The sequence below is a fragment of the Chaetodon auriga genome, chromosome 6 (assembly GCF_051107435.1).
Source record: "Chaetodon auriga isolate fChaAug3 chromosome 6, fChaAug3.hap1, whole genome shotgun sequence".
Lineage (NCBI taxonomy): Eukaryota > Metazoa > Chordata > Actinopteri > Chaetodontiformes > Chaetodontidae > Chaetodon > Chaetodon auriga.
In genome coordinates, this window is record NC_135079.1 from 9,593,527 (window position 1) to 9,609,913 (window position 16,387).

The 16,387-nt window shown below is 45.1% G+C and overlaps 1 protein-coding gene across 4 annotated transcripts in view; it reads right to left on the reverse strand.

Annotated features, from left to right (window-relative positions):
- reln (reelin) overlaps positions 1 to 16,387 on the reverse strand; it is an 89,277-nt gene that overhangs the window by 49,110 nt on the left and 23,780 nt on the right. For all 4 annotated transcript variants that reach the window (XM_076732667.1, XM_076732664.1, XM_076732665.1 and 1 more), the window contains exon 3: positions 4,633 to 4,771. In XM_076732667.1, coding sequence (XP_076588782.1) covers positions 4,633 to 4,771 — 139 coding nt within the window. The remainder of the gene's footprint in view (positions 1 to 4,632; positions 4,772 to 16,387) is intronic.

Genomic DNA, 16,387 nt, shown 5'->3' on the forward strand with positions numbered 1-16,387 from the left:
GATGAAAGTGTGATGTTGGTGCAGCACAGATGTGATGCGGACAATTTGTGGCAGTATTGATCAGAGCGCTGATGTGCAATATGCATGTATGTGGGTGTGCATGTGTGTGCATGTGTGTCTCTGTGTACACAGGTGTATGTGTATAATTACAGGGGTCATGGGCCGCCCCTTGGGAAATAAGACCATATCATGGATGCAGAGACCTTTAGGGTAAACAGCAACAGGAGTCTGGGCTGTGATCTGAGGAGCACGGGAGTGGGTTTGCCTCTAACAGCTTTGATTTACTGTTAAATCCTGAAAAACTGGCACATTCTTAAAGTTTAAGAAAGGTTAAGCACATGAATATGAGAGATATAAGAGTTGCTGTCTTATATGTGAATGTGTGATATATGAAAATTAGAATTATATGGGTGGACTGCGCCAGATTTGCAGCTCTGGCCGGTCTGTGGAGACAAAAAGCGGATCAGATTTATGTGCTCTGTCATGCTTCACATTTCTGCCCCGTATTTCTATATCTACAATGCCAAAGTGCGATTACCTTGAACCAATCTTTCATTTTCACTGGCCCAATGTCTACAGTGAATCTGTCACACTGCCACAGGCTAGTATGGAGTGTTAGTGATGAGGGGAGCTCATTAACCAGTGATTTTATGTTCAAACAGACTGAAAGATTGACTTGAGTAATAGGAAATCAATGGAGAAGACTAATACCAGGAGAAATTAGGTGCTGGGTAAGACAGGTCATCTGTCGGCCTGATGTCTGAACTCTGACCTCCGATTAATCTAACAAACTGTCCATCATCCTGATTACCAGAGCAACAAGACTGGATGAGCTTAAGGACACATTATTGTCACAAAATAGAAAGGTCAACCCAGATCTTTATCAGCACGCCTACAATCAGCAGCACATCTACTGCACGTTGCAGCTCACTCTAAAATGACAGCGTCCAGCTACAGCCATTCTTGCTTAGCAGCCAAATCAGGCTGTGTTCACATGCAGCAGTCAGCCGCATACTATGCAACACCGTAGCGCGTGTTTCACAAACTTCATGTGTACACAGACCTGCCTACTTTGAACAGATGGCAGTATCAACAACACAGCAACGCCCGCGTAATTACAGCACTGGAACTGTTCCTTTTCAATTACAGCTAACAAGACAAGAGAGTGTTTTAGCGCCCACCTGCCCTATTTCTATTTCTCCTCCTAATTGCTCCTACAAGTGGCTTCAATCAGTTGAGGACTCCACAGAGGAACCACAGGTAGCGCAGAGATGTAGAAAAAGAACAAACACATGAGTGTTTGCAAAGAAATGCACACATGCATGTAAACTCACACATACACAGCATGCCGTGACATAAAGGAACAGAGCAGCATCAGATCTGCAGACATCCCCATCCTCAGGGGAACACTTTGGGAAGGGGGCTCACATGCAGTAATTAAAGCAATCTCTATGCAGCTGTCAGAGATCCACAGGGAGACAGCACAAAACACTGCAGCTGCAAAATCTCACATACGCATGTATCAACACACAAGGACGTGTTCATGCAGGGCTGCACGTGTGCACACAGATACAGTCATACAGCACCCGTACACTCGCAAGACTTACAAGTTATGAGTTATGTTTGAATGTGTTTCTCTGAATGTGGCCGTTGTTACATATAAAACCCCATGCACACACGCACGCAAACACGCACATACACACACACACACGCACAGCCCTGACTGCCCCGAGGCTGCAAGTGAAGCAGAAGAAAGGCAAAGAAAGGAAGAGACACACCAGTGCATCTCTGCATTCACCAGACGAGGCTTTTAACCATTCTCACCTCCGTTAAGTGCAGCAAAGCATTCAGCGCATTATGTCGTGGTGTGGACTGACAAGTCTGAGCAAGAAGAATAAAAAGTGGGACACAACTGTGTTTTATGCAATTATTAAAGCAAGAGCTGGTTTGCATTTTGTGTGTAAGGAAAGGTTCGCTCCTGGCTGACAGTTTAACTTCACTTTGACGGCTGCAGGAATAGCTGCTGAGAATCCTATTAAGGCTGCAATTAATGATCACTTTTATAACTGATTAATCTTGTAGTTGTTTTTTAAATTAATTAATAAAAAATTATGTCTGTAAAATGTATGAAAATAGAGAGATAACACCTCCTTTTTGTATGTAAGAAGCTGAAGCTAGCGAATGTTTTTTGATATTTTTGCTTGACAAACAGCTGAAATGATCCATCATTTTCAAAACTCATGCTGATTGTCTGGTGAGTGACTAGTTTTAGTGACTTGTTTGTCTGTGTGTGTTCTCCCCACTCCTCCACCTCCCCTGCCTGCTCTCCTCTCCTCCTCCAAGGCCTCCCCTTCTCTTTAAGGTGGCAATTTACAGCCACCCAGAAAATGAGTTCTTCTGGATGCCCACGTCACTGCACTCTATCACACTCCTGCTAGTGATCTGTTACCAGCGACACTCCCACAATATGGCCCATAAAACTGCTCACAGGCCCCATATTGATGCAGCGGCGGACCGGCTCCAGCCCTGTGAAGGACATAGGATGTCTGCGCCGTTAATTTAAACACTCATAGACACTGCCTGTGGAGTATGGTCCTTGTATCAGTCAGGGTGGGAGTAGTGTGGGAAAGGGTAGGACATTCCATTATTTACATTTTGTACAGTCAATCTCTCTTACATGCACATTTTTTATTATCTTGCTCGACTTTTAAAGTGATTGCCATAAAACCGCTCTTCATGGGCGAATTTTTTTATAAAAAATCAAGGAAATATGAGGAAATGACAGTCGTCTGATCACATCTCGACCTAAAGAGTGATAACGCTGACAGTTCAGTGCTGGAAAAACACATGTGGCACCAAAGGTAACCCTGGCTTTCGTCACAAGGGCCTCTCGTTGAATTTCTCCCGTCCAGTCACGTCACTGAACCCTGAGAGGGCAACTCTAGATGTGAGGATATACTGGTGGAGATGGGGGCTGTGAACTGGAAAAGGGTGCAGTAAGAGTGTGTGCCTGTCTTTGCGTGTGTGTGTATGTAAGGAGCAGTCTCCAGCCAGCTGGAGTGTGACTGGCTGACTTTGATAAGGTCAGCCGCAGGGGCCCCTATTGTCATACAGTTGTGGCCCCCTGCCAGCCCCACTGTCATCAGCACTGGCACACTGCTGCACCACGCGAACACACAGCACACGCATGGACACACACACACAGACACTGAGGAAACACACAATCCTCGTAAGCTGACACACGCTCGACAGTAAATGTGTTTGCTGGCAGACAAAAAAGGCAGTAAATCTGTTTGGCTCTGTGGATATTGTCTAAATGGCAGCTCCACTTCAGCAAATTCCCCGACTGAATCCTTGTCTGTCAGTCTGTCCATAAAAGTCTCTGTCTGATAGTCTATCGTGTCCCTCCAGGAATTCATTGAGGGATTTTTGTCAGTACTGCCAAAATGATTAATTTAGTTGTGAAACACTGATGTGCAATTTGCAATGTCTTTCAAGTTTGGAAAGAGGATGGCTGGTAATAAAAGAAGAAAAAAAAATAAGAGATTAGTTTGCAGTTTGATTTGACTATTGAAGGACTCAAATCATTATGATGTTTTCATGCTTCGGTTTCATTTCGGAAAAACACTGCCCTTGATGTAGAAATGTGAGCAGTACCCGAGTCAGATGTATAAATATTCCAATATTTGAGCGAATTTCTAAAAGATCTTTTTAATGTGCTGCTGTGACTTTGCATGGGGCAGAGTTACTGGAGTCCTCCCTTTTCCTTTATGCTTCTCCAGCAACAGCTGCTAATTGCATTTTGACTGATTATCAGCATGTGGCTGTAAATCAGCAGCCAAGAGAAGTACAGGGAAAGAGAGTTAGAGGATGTTTCCAACAGATAGAGACGGAGAACATGATGGAGGGAACGAAAATGACAAAAAGGAAAAAGACCACGGCTCTTCTCAGATGTATTAAGATCTTGGGCCAATCAAACAACATGTAAGCTTCAGGGAAACGCAGTAACGTGTACACAAACACACCTGTGCAGCATCCCTCAGCAACAGCCCCACAGTTTGCTGCAATGGGCTAAAAATCCACCCTGAGCCTCTAATAGGAGCCATTTGTATGAGTGAGAGGGGATAACTGCTCCTTATTAATGCTTTCATGAAGTTTTTCTTTCTCAAAAAGTTTGTCAGTTTGAGTCTGTATCACGCCCATCCTCGGGGGAAGGGTGGATCTGTTCCCCACTCACACATTTTCCAATGAGGCAGAGGGACCGAGTGAGAGGATGAGGATATTTCTGTTGCTTCTCAGCAGGGTAATGTCAAGCATGAGGATCATGTCCCCAGTTTAACCTCTTTCCAGTCATTCTGCATGTTTTCTCTGACCGGATGACCTTTTAACATCCTCTCTGTGGCTCTGACAGAGAAAACACCGCCCATGATGTCAGCTGATAAGCCTCGCAAGGCTAACTGGGTCAATATGCAGCCACACAACATTAACGGATATTATTGTTACAGTTTACGACTTCCATGTCTGGGTTAGACGGGTGGCAGCTGTAAAGGTCCCAGTCTGCATCACATCGACTTGTCTGAAATTTCTTATGAACTGCTCTCTTTTACACACATACGCTCAGACGTGACTTACAGGAAGTTGACGCAGCCGGTGCCAGGCGGTGGGGCGATCCAGACGAAGCTGAAGCTGGAGGAGGGCTGGTGGCTGACGTGCGAGGCGACCACACTGCAAACAAACTGCGTTCCACCGAACTGCCGCTCTGGCATCACACCTGGAGGGCAGAGGAGAAGAGAATGAGCGGCAGACCAACAAAGGACAGTTTCTAATGTTTTGTGTCCTACTATAATTTAACTATTAACAAACATTTTCCAAAGCTAACCTTAGTCCCGTAGATGTTTACCCTGACTTCCAGTTATCAGCTGGTTTCCATTTATTTTATTACAGTATTAAAGTTAACTTGCACATAAAACTTGTTTTACTTTGTATGTTGTATTAACAGTTACATTATCATTGTGTGGTAAGCCCATTTATAAGGTAGTGATCTTTACAGTCTGCCAGTGGTGTGTGCTCACCGGCCCCCTGAACAACACTGCCTTCATAAAACCGCACCCAAAGACAAACAATTACTAAAACATGGATGTGGCGTGAAGCATTATGTTTAATTTACAGTCTCTTGAATCAAAAAGACTGTTTACTGGTGGCCAACCCTCACCAGTCTCCAAACAGCAGACTTCATTAATCCACACTCATTACATGACTGCACAGAGTTATTTTCACAAAAAAACAAAACACACACAAAAATGATGCTCACTGCGATGGATGATCAGCTGGATCTCAACCAGGCCTGGTCAGGTTGGTTACATACAGTAATGACAGTATGAACAGTAGGGAAAAAAACATAGTTTGAGGCATAAGGCCACTGAAGAAAGCTGCTGTATTTGACGTTTTGGGAGTGAGAACAGGCTGAAAGTGACTGGCTAATGAATTTAACCACATACACAAAGAAAAACCATGAGGCCATTGTTGTGTGAAGGAGAACTGATGGCGAAAACAACTGACTTCTACCAGTGTCACAGATTTGGCAGATGCACATCCACCTTATTCCCTCCTTCCTTCTTTCCATTTGCTTTTTATTTCTTCCCTCACTCCTTTGATCTCATGCCCTTCTACTGTTATTCTTTCCATTCCTCTGGCATCCCACAGTTTTCTTTTTCTTCTTCACTGCCTCCTGCCTCACACTCACTTCTCATTCACCTTCTCTCCTTTGCTCCTTCCCCCCTCGACTTCTCCCCCGACCCTCTCCTTCTTTTCTCCATCCCTGTGAGCTGCCACGACGTAACGATGCTCTTATTAATGAGGGTCTGTGTCCGGCTATGATTGCACCGATGGGATGACATCATGTCACACAATCTTTCCTTCATATCACAGAGGGCAAGGGCAGGACGCCGCCGGACTCATCAATCAATGCGCAGACATACAGAACAGTTCAATAATTTACTGTAACTAAACGGCTTGGTAGCATCCAAACTGTGCAGTAACTATCACAAACACAAGGACGACTGGAGCATGGAGTGCGCAGGCAGATAATTTGGGAATTTATCATTATTCTACCAACATATTTTGGTCCAGTGCACACGGAGCAAACACATTCAGCCAGTTTAAAAATGTATGTTATGTCCCGTCTATGTACGAGGAAGTGCACTGAGCTGCAGGGCTCCGGTGGCCGGCCTCTGCTCTGCGTAACCTGCAAACACAATCCTGTCCTCTCCTCTCCTCCATCATTAGTCAACTCACTGAAAACATAATCAGCAATGATTAATAACATCAGAGCTTTAATATCCCCTGAATCAATGTGCAAATCAATATGCAAAGACTGCGTGTGTGTGTGTGCGCGACTGTGTGTGTGGTTCAAAACTAATTATTTAAAGAGAAATAATTCCGCCCATTTCTGACAGTAATAAATCTGACCTCACAGATTGCATCCATAAATACACACAATGTCGACAGCTCCATAAATGTTTCTGTTCGACTCGGCCAGCTGTGTGTGTGTGTGTGTTTGTTCCTCTGTATTGTTGCAAGAAATTTATGTTTATGCGTGTGTGTGTGTGGCACGCTACAAACAAACCTAGTTATCATTGCTGTCGGATGGAAAAATAAGAAAAACAAGCTTGTTTTTAAGCTGAGCACCGTGCATTTATTTGTTTACCCTGTTGGGTTTGCAGAGGTTCTCTTCCACCCCGGAGTTGTGCCTTTTCTCATCACGTAGCGAAACATCAAAACTCCTTAACTGGAGTTCAAACTGAATAATCATCAATGCTACATGATTTAAGAGGTTACACATGACAACAACATATTGTGTCATTATGTGTGAGCGCGAGCAGCGTGTGGGCCTCAGATTTACGAGGTGTCGCGCAACGTAGCCTTTTGCATCGCGAAGGAGCTGCTGCTGTGTAATAATAGACTGAGATGTAATCACCCACTAATAGTAGTGCTGCTCTCTAATCACCTCAGCTACAACCTCTCTGCGTAATGGCCACGATTTAATCTTAAGCAAACGCGCACACACTTACGCAGGGAAACACATAAACACGCATTACTGTCAAGGCTTATTGCTGTGTTGTTTGCCTGGGCGAGAGCTCCTCAGCAGCCCATCTTTACCGCCGACATACGGAGAAAGAGAAATTGTTTCTGTGCTGTTCTTACATAGCACTCAGGGAAGCTTGCACTGACATACCCATACATCGTTCTTTCTTTTTAACCTCCTCTAACACAAAAAAAAATGCCATTTCCACAACAATTTCCTTGCTGTTAGGTGCCGCACTTTTTCCGCTGCAACCAAGGCACTCAAGACAACAGTTTTGGCACTAATTGTCCAATTTTGGGGCAGAAGAATAGAAGGAGAAGCGCTGTGAATCTTTCTGAGCACATTGCTGTGGTGCAATTTGAGAATCCCTGCAGGTGTGCATAAGACAAGCTTAGCTCTTGTGGTAGCAATGGAAACTGGCTGGAAAGCTGCAAAGACAAACAGAACAGGAGAAGTGTGGTGATGAAGATGAGCAGCAGACTGAGCAGCGGAGATAGCAGAAGGAGAAAGTAAACGTCGGTGTGGACAGAGGGACAGAGACAATGAATCACTCATTCAACTCGCTCATTCAAAGGAATATTCTCATTTACAGGGCTGTCACTCATCAATGGGTTAAAGGAAGAGATGGGAACCAACAACAATGCTTGTAATACAACACGAATTAATTTATTACAGTAACTCTTCTTAGATGAAATGAAAACAAACACAGAATCCAAAATTGAGCCTAGCACTGTGATAAAAGTGAGAAAATAAAGGAAATAGTAGCAGACAGAGTGAGAGGTAGACAGAGGGAGGAACTGTGGTGTGGCTGAAGAAAAGCAGAGAGCAGTTAGAGTAGGGTGAAGATGAAAAGGCAGACTGATGCACTCCAGGACACAGCAGCGCTGGGACTCGACACTGCTCACAGAATTTCTATTCCCACTTGAAAAATACACTCAGGCATAAAAATGCAAATAACGAAACTAGTCCCTTTCATGTCCGGGTGTGGAGGGAGAGAGAGAGAGAAAAAAAATCACTATTATTCAATGAGATCCAAATCCCAAATGTTCCAGTAAAGCAACAAGCTGTAGTGAACCTGGACGGAAAAAAAGGAAGCTCTGACATTCCTGGTTCTGTCTGGGGAGACGAGCAGAGACACAGAGAGACGGACTCTTTCGTCATTGTGAAATGAAAATATATAACAAAGCCCTTCCTGTGTCCTTATGCAACACGGTCACATCGACTGAAAAACTCAGTTAATTTACTCAGTTGACCTCTGAGTTGTTTTTTTTTTTTACCTACATGATAGATATCTGTCAGTATTTTGTGTTTATCCTGTTTTCTTACTCTTGATCCTCCCAACTTCTCAACATTTTATGCTTTATCAGCTGTGCTTGTTTGTTGTCCACGTACGGGACAATCAGCCACAGGTGCAGCCCTCAGCTAACGAGCGGACAGTGACACATGTTGTAGCTGCGGTCCAAATGCCACCGGTGATGCATCCATGCTGCATGTTAGCTAAGTATCAGCAGAGGCCACTTCTAATTCAATAAGCAGCCACAGGGGGATCTTGGAGGACCGTTGCAAGCACACATCCACAGTCAAATGCACAGATGCAAACACACGCACGCTCGCGCTCGCTCACGCACGCAAACACACGCAGTTCTTTCACATGCAGATTGGGCACTTATGAGCTGTCGGCAGTGATTAATGGCAAGGGAAGATGACCTGCTAACTCCCACGGTATGACTGGGCAGAGCATGTTTCATACATTTAAACCCACACACACACACACACAGATACACAGAAACACAGGAAATGGGTGTGTCAGGATTTTAAGGGTCATATGTTGGTTGTAGGAGCGTCACCCCGACATCAATCTCCGCTGGTAATTGTAGTGAATTTTTAAAGCACCCACAAAAAGGAAGTGGGAAGTCGAGCGCCTCTTATGTATTCATATTCAGTCCGCCCATGTCTGCGGAAACAAAGGCTTCATCACATTTTTCTCCTCCGTCTGGTCTTGCATCTTTTAAACATGTAAACACTTCACTCCACATCTGTCTGTGTCCTCTTTAACATCTCTCTATTTGGAGACAGCATTTTTATCTGTCTTTGTATCTCACTTTGCAAAGCTAATGAGCGCTCCACAGCCAAGCTCAAAACAAGTCAAATAGATGGAGTGAGAATTCTCCCCGATGGAGCAGATGGGCAATCGGTGGCTCAGGCTGGCAGCGACTTCACACTGTAGGACCAGCAGGAGCCGGTCTAACTGGCATTAGAACTGATAGTTAGGCTTTGTGGCAGAGTGGCGAGGATTCGAGAGGCACCATTCAAATTGATGTGCGCATTTACCAGAATCATTCAGAGTTTATACAAACCATTTGACATCTGGTCAGTAGCAAATAGCCACTGGATTTTGCACTCATTTCACAAGTGTCCTTGAACAGTGTCTGGCTAGTGGAGCAACAGAAATCTATTAGTTTGAGTGCTCCATTCTTGATAAATGGTTGATTTCAAGACACTTAAACATGTTTTTCCTGGCAGATTTCTAATCAACAGGAGGGCGGTGGGAAAATGCATTTGAGTCCTGCAGGTGAGACTGATCTGGGTGCTCGCTGCCTCTTCTCTTCGACAGTACAGGTTCAACTTTCCCTCCACTGGAGCAATTGTTATTAATTCATGGACACCTTGGAGTACACACATAATGCACAACCATACGCACACATGCACTTCATCACCCTGGATGTCTACACATATGCGTACAAAGGCAAATGCAAACAGAATATTAAACTGCACGTGTATGTACAGCAGTTTGCTCGGGGTGTTAATGAAAGCCCTATGAAGCAGCGTAATGTGCCGTGAGCAGATTAGTTTATTTGATTTTTGTCTGAAGAATTTATATTTGTCACCTCTCACTATATGCTTTTTGATTAAACATAGAAAAGTGGGTCTCATTTAAAAAGTGCAGATTAATGTTTATGATGCACATCTTTTGTCCTCCAGGCCTGATGTGTGTGTGCTTCGGGTGTGTGTATGTGTGTACTCAGACAGATAATAAGCAGAGCTCATTCTCCCACTTGCCCAGACTTACAAATTCAATGTATACCACCCCAGATAATTCGAGAGCAGGCCCATTAAAGGCTCATATTTCATGTGGTAATTCTTAAAACCTGTCATAAACCTATTGGAGCATTAACATGTGTTATTAAAAGCCTGTGAATGTATGGGAATCTGTCAAAAGCCAGAATAATGCTTCTGTCAACATGTTTAAAGAGAAGGCCACACAATGGCGACATAAATGATACATCACAACAGTACTGACAGCCTGAGCAGGGACCCCATACGCTTTGTGCTGCGGAATGATCCATTGCTGTGTGTGTGTGTGAGTGTGTGTGCGCGCCTGTTGCGTCGCATTCACCCCTTCTTCCCAACGCCATCCTCAGCTGGTCAGCCGGACCACTGCGGGGTCGGCGCATGACAGCGCTGCTCTGATCTGCCATTGGCTGAAATGGGCATCCATCTCAGCATCTGCCAATCATACTGCCATGGAGACGGGTTGGCAGCGTTGTGGTGATGGCAGGGGTCCGGCACGGCGTTGCCAGAAGGAAGCTGTGTGTTAATATGGGTGGTGAAAGATGCCAGTGACCAGGGGGAAAGGGGGTAGGAGACTCTGTGGGAAAATGTGGGTGGTGGGGGGGGGGGGACGTTTGCCACATGAATGAAAGACAGTTTAACTGGCAGTAAAGGACACCTGGAGGTCTGCTGAGCTGTGACTGTGTGTAGGTGAGCATGCGCAAGAGCGTATATGTGAGACTTCTTGTGCACATGTTTATGTTTACATTATTATGTTTTCCCATGTGTGCACAGCACGTTCAATTAAACGTTCTGTGAAAGAACCCATTTATGTGTCGATTAAATGTATGTATTCATGGCCTGGCTCTCAGCACCAAACCAATTTTTGCCCATATGCACACATTCAGAGAACAATTGCTCTTTCATTTAGGCTTCCATTGTATCTCACAGCATCCATCATCCATAAACTCCTGAAGGCAAGGCCACACACACCCACACAAGACACACAACACAACATACAAAGCTGGGGCTTATTGTAAGAGCTGCCAGTATGGCTCTACCCAGCTGAATGAGAGAAGGCACACAACAACATATGGTCATACATGAACAATTATTTATTACTGATGCTAGTTTAATAATTGCTTTTTCTACTGTAACATGTCCCATACATATCAAAGTACGAAGAAAATAAGCATTTAGTTCATTGCTTGAGGCTGCTTACTGCTTCCTTTCAGTGATCAAGAGCTACAAGCCATACAGGCATGAATGATAAATGGAATTCAGGAACACTACTGGAGCATAATATACCCCCCTGAACTAATGTGTCATAATTGAAATGAATGTTGTTCTGAATCAAACAAGTGCTGTGTGTTTTGGAGCCCCACCCTGTATGATAGATGAGACCTCTACATCTCTGCACAGCCCCGCAATCCATCTCAAAGGCACACTCACATACTTGCAAACACAAGTACAAATAGTATACCCCGATGCATGTATGCATGCACAACTGCAACTTATATTGCTGAATAAACTGCAGCAGTTTAATGAAAAGCACAGTTTGTTACAACTTTGGTCACATCTTTATGGTTTGGGCCATCAGTTCCATCATTACAGGTAACATTACAGGAAGTCCGACAAGAATCAGTCAGATGGTCAAACGTAAAAGAGTTTAACAATAGTATTTAAAGCAAAAATAAGCACCCCTGAAATGTTAAAATCATAGGATAGAAGAAATGTGTTTAAAACCTGTTTGATCATCAGGCTGGTCACGTTTGGAGAGAGGGCAAGGCTACGAAAATAAGTTTTGTCTGAAAACAAAATTTAGCTTTCCCCGTTTCACACTGAGAAACAAGGGCCTGTTTAAAACTGGGTTCAGTCCCAGCTCAAGATGTGTGTGTGTTATGTAAATCATCAGGGTGAAATGTTGCTGAAAGGCCTAATTGGAGTGACATAGCCAAGTCTGCTGAGTGCTAGTGGTGTGAGGCCTGTGGAGCAGCACCCAGTGGAGAACAGCCAGCTCTGTGGCCCCAGGAGAAGCTTTCCACACTGGGTGGCAAAGTCACTAAAGTCTCCTTCCCCCATCCCTCCAGTCCGTGAGCTCCAATTTCTTCTTCTACCCTTCCATCCATCCATACGTCCATCTATCAGTGAAGCCCATGAGCGGCTGCCTTCTGTGGGTGTGTGTCATTGTAGCTTGGCAGGCACACACCACAGCTTCAGCGGCAGGCGCCAGGGCTAATTTGATTTTTAATTCAACACGACTCCTCAGCTAATAGTTTGAGCTGGGGATTAATTAATCTGATTTGACTTGTGCTAATTTCTTGCACCCACGTCCCCGCTCCCCACCCGTCAATGCAGCAAACAAACAAACTGGTGAGGCCGTGGACTCGCAGGCTCTGTCCTGACACACATGTCGAGGATGAGAGATAGAGACCTGGGGCGACAGGTGAGGAGCCAGTGGAAAGCCTCGGGAAAGGAAGGCATGGGGCCTGTGCTGCATTTGCATGCGTGTGTATATACAGCATGTGTGCGAACCTAAATGTGTTTATGGAGGAGGCTGGAGCTGAGCCTGGTCTGACAGAGGAGTGCTGGGAGGCAGTGAACTAATCACGGCAACAGCCTGGCTCTTGTAAGGAGGGCGAAACACAGAGAAGGTCACCAACTATTTTTGCTGCCAAAATATGGGTCAGATTGGATCTGGGTGAGTTGCTCACAGATAACTTACATGTAACGTTTAAAAAAAAAAAAAAAAAAAAAAGGCCAGGCAGCGGAGCATTCCTGTTCTTCTCTGAGGCTTTTAGAGGATGGAGAGCCAGATCCAGTCAGGGCCCTACAGGGAGAAACCAGTGGAACCACTAAGCTTCCTCATCGCACAGACTCAGAGAGAGCACTTCCACTTTTTCTAATACTCTCTGCAAGGGAACTTTAAAAATGAATAGACCTCAGAGTGCAGCCTGGATGGCGTGCACTTTGTGGAGAAGACTTTGTAAAATCACTTTCTCTCAGTTTGCACAGCAAACCCACAGATGCCCACACACTTGCAAGGTGCATATGGAGGTATCGAGTATAAGATGTTTTATATCACAACACAACAAAGATACATTTCAAAGTCAGCTTGCCTCTTTGCCGAAATGATGCAAACCCACTAGTGTTCACAGAAATGTGTCAAACTGAGCAGTCTTTGAGTCAAAGCTCTCTCTGTCTTTATTCTATCTTTATTTCTCTCTCATTCTCTCTGGCATGTAACCAACCTCTCTGCATGGCAGAAAATAACATTGCTCTGCTCAAGAGAGACCACACATGGGAGAAACAGCCTACGCCTGCTGCTCTCTCCTGCACGATTGAAAAAATAAAAATAACAAAAAACTGGCCAACATCTCACACACCACTTTGAAATCTCTATCACAGTCAGTCCAGCTCCTGCTTTCCCCTATTTCTGCTTTCTCAGTCACCCTGGACCTTTTTTTTTTTTAACCATACATTTGGATGCAAAAAAATACAGAGAAGAAAGGAAAAAGCACTCAAATGCTCAGCATGTGCATACAAATACATGTGTGCTCTTGGATAAAGCAAACATAAACACACACACACATGCACAGCTTCACTCACAGACACAAAGTGATGCACATATACTTGAACATAAGACATGCACATATGCACAGATGTAGCACACCTAGTGAAGCAGGGGGAGTTCAAAGAAGGGTCTATGTTTTCCAGGAGAGCTAGTGTACACTAAGTGAGCCAGTCAATTCCCAGCAGCAGTGCTCCAGCAGGTCTACTGTACCATCACACCTGAGAGGCAAGACCTATGCTGTTGGGATGTATGGCCCGCACTAATGGACCAGTCTGGAGTCTGCTGTGGGTGAACCTTAAATTAATAATGGATTATGTTGTGTTCTGTTTGAATTCTTTGAAGCTGGGGTTGCTTTTTGCTTCCGAGGAGGCTTTGCACATAGAAAGTAGCGACATGACTTGAGATGCATAATCACCCAAGCATTCCTCTGGACTCTGAGAGCAAGCAAATGTTTAGCCACCTGTTAGCAGCTTCCAGGCATTGTGAGACTGGGGGGGGGGGACGTGCCGGGCAACGGGAGGGACGGAGCAGAGGCTCAGTCTGGGCACGAGGGGTGGGAAAGTCCTGCGCCAGCAGAGCAGGGAGATTTACAGCAAGCCGACCCGTCCGATCTTGAGTCTGATCTAACGCTGTGCCGCAGAGAACACAAATCACCTCCCATACATAACCCTGCCCCTGACAACTCATTTCATCTTCCGCACTAATGAATTCATCATCAGGAGGGATCTGCCTTTGGGTGCCTCAGCCCACAGCAGAGAAGGAGTAATGGCTCAGATAAGTCATCATCATCATTATCATCAACACCACCACCAAGGCCGGCACCACCTTGCCTCTGCTCAGCCCGTCGTAGCTGAGGAGCAACAGTTTGGGACTGTGTGGTGTCCTTGACGGAGTTGCAACTTTGGCAGTGTTCAAGGTTATTATAAGGATGGATGTCAGAGCAAATGTGTCACAGATGCACATCCTTAGTGTGAGAATCAGCGTGAGTGTGCGTATGTCAATGGAATTTGAATGTGTTGTGGTATGAGTGGATAAATCACCGAGTGTGAGAGCTCTTATGGTAGCAAGCAAGTGTATATGTGTGTGTATGTGTGTATGTGTGTGCATGTGTGAAGGAGTCTAAGCGGCGCAGTCAGGGAGCTGTCAGCAGAGAGCCAGGGAGCAGGCTGATCACAGGGCTGCAGTGCGTTTGAAGTCTCCCAGGGACTGACAGCTTCTCTCCCCATGGGAACCCCCTTCCCTCACCCCGTCTCTCCTCCCTGCACCACCCTTTCTCTATATCATTCCTCTTTATCCTCCATCTCTCCCTACACAGTATCTCCCTCTCAGGTTCTCTCCTCCTCCCATTGATGGAGGGGGTATGTGGAGGCACACTTGTGCTCTCTTGGGACTGTTAGTACTTCCAAAACAAGGCTTTGTTCAGTCGGAAACATACCTGCGCGTGTGTCTCTGTAAATACTGACATGATGATCCGCCATCTCTCACAGTCTGACATTCTGGCTGACATTCAATCTGGCTTGGTGGCAAGAGGGCACAGACAGCCGACCTTCAGCCCTGAGATGGATGAGTGTGTGGATATCAGGATTTGAATGCATAATTGTGCATAATAATAAGAAGAGACCATTAATGATTGTGTGTTTCTAAATATGTGTGTGGCATGATTACACTTTTGGCTGCGCACCCTCTCCGGCCCCTCCTCCACAGGTCAAGGTGCAGCAGGATTTCATCTCTGATGGCGCCGTGTGTGAGCATGAGCCCATTCGTCATGGGGACCGAGTGTCGGCTGGATGTCCCTGTCACTAAGCTGTCCATTTTGTCAGACGGCCAGATCCATCATATGGAGATGGGGACTGATCCTTGCTAGCAGAAGCCAACCACCCCGCAAATACATACAAATATGCAAATTAACGACAAAATAAACATCACCCTGCAAACGAGCCATCCATCAATGACCAGTTTCTCAGCAGCTCAGCATTGGCACGGCAACACCAATCAGCCACTCCGTCAGAGGGAGTGATGGAACGCCATCCTCTCATCTTCTCTCTCACCTTCCCCCTCCTTATATCATTCACATACTGTCTCCCTTCTATTGGTCCCTCTTTGCCATTTTTCATGCACACTTTCTCCAATCTTCTCCTCTCACACTCATTCCCTTAATCTCGAACACTTTGTCAGCCCCATGTTGGCATTTTCGCCCATCCATTTCCCTCTCCTGTCTATTTTCAAAGTCCTCTCCTCCATTTCAAGTGGATTTTGTTCATCGTCTGCATTATAAATCTGGAGACATTTAGAATGAATACTTGTTCTGTCTTTGTGCTGGAATGGATAATGATGTGATGGGAAACATTTTGGGGGAGCAATACAAATCAGACCACATGTGACATTTCTTTCCGTCCAGGCCCTGCGGTGGGGTCCGATACGTCACCTCATCATCGCTGCGCAACACACAACAGCAAGCTGTTCTTGTGTAAACCCGAAATAAATCAAAATCATGACAATGTACATAAGTTATTGTTTTCATCATATAATGTTTGGAGACGGACGCCAGTTTTGAAAGCTGTGTGAGTTCCTTTCAGAGAGCCAAAAGGCTGGAATGGAAAGAAAGAGCTCTTAATGGAATAAAAGTCAAAGGAGGGAAAAACACGAAGCAGTTGGAATTCTCCAGCAGCTGAGTCAGT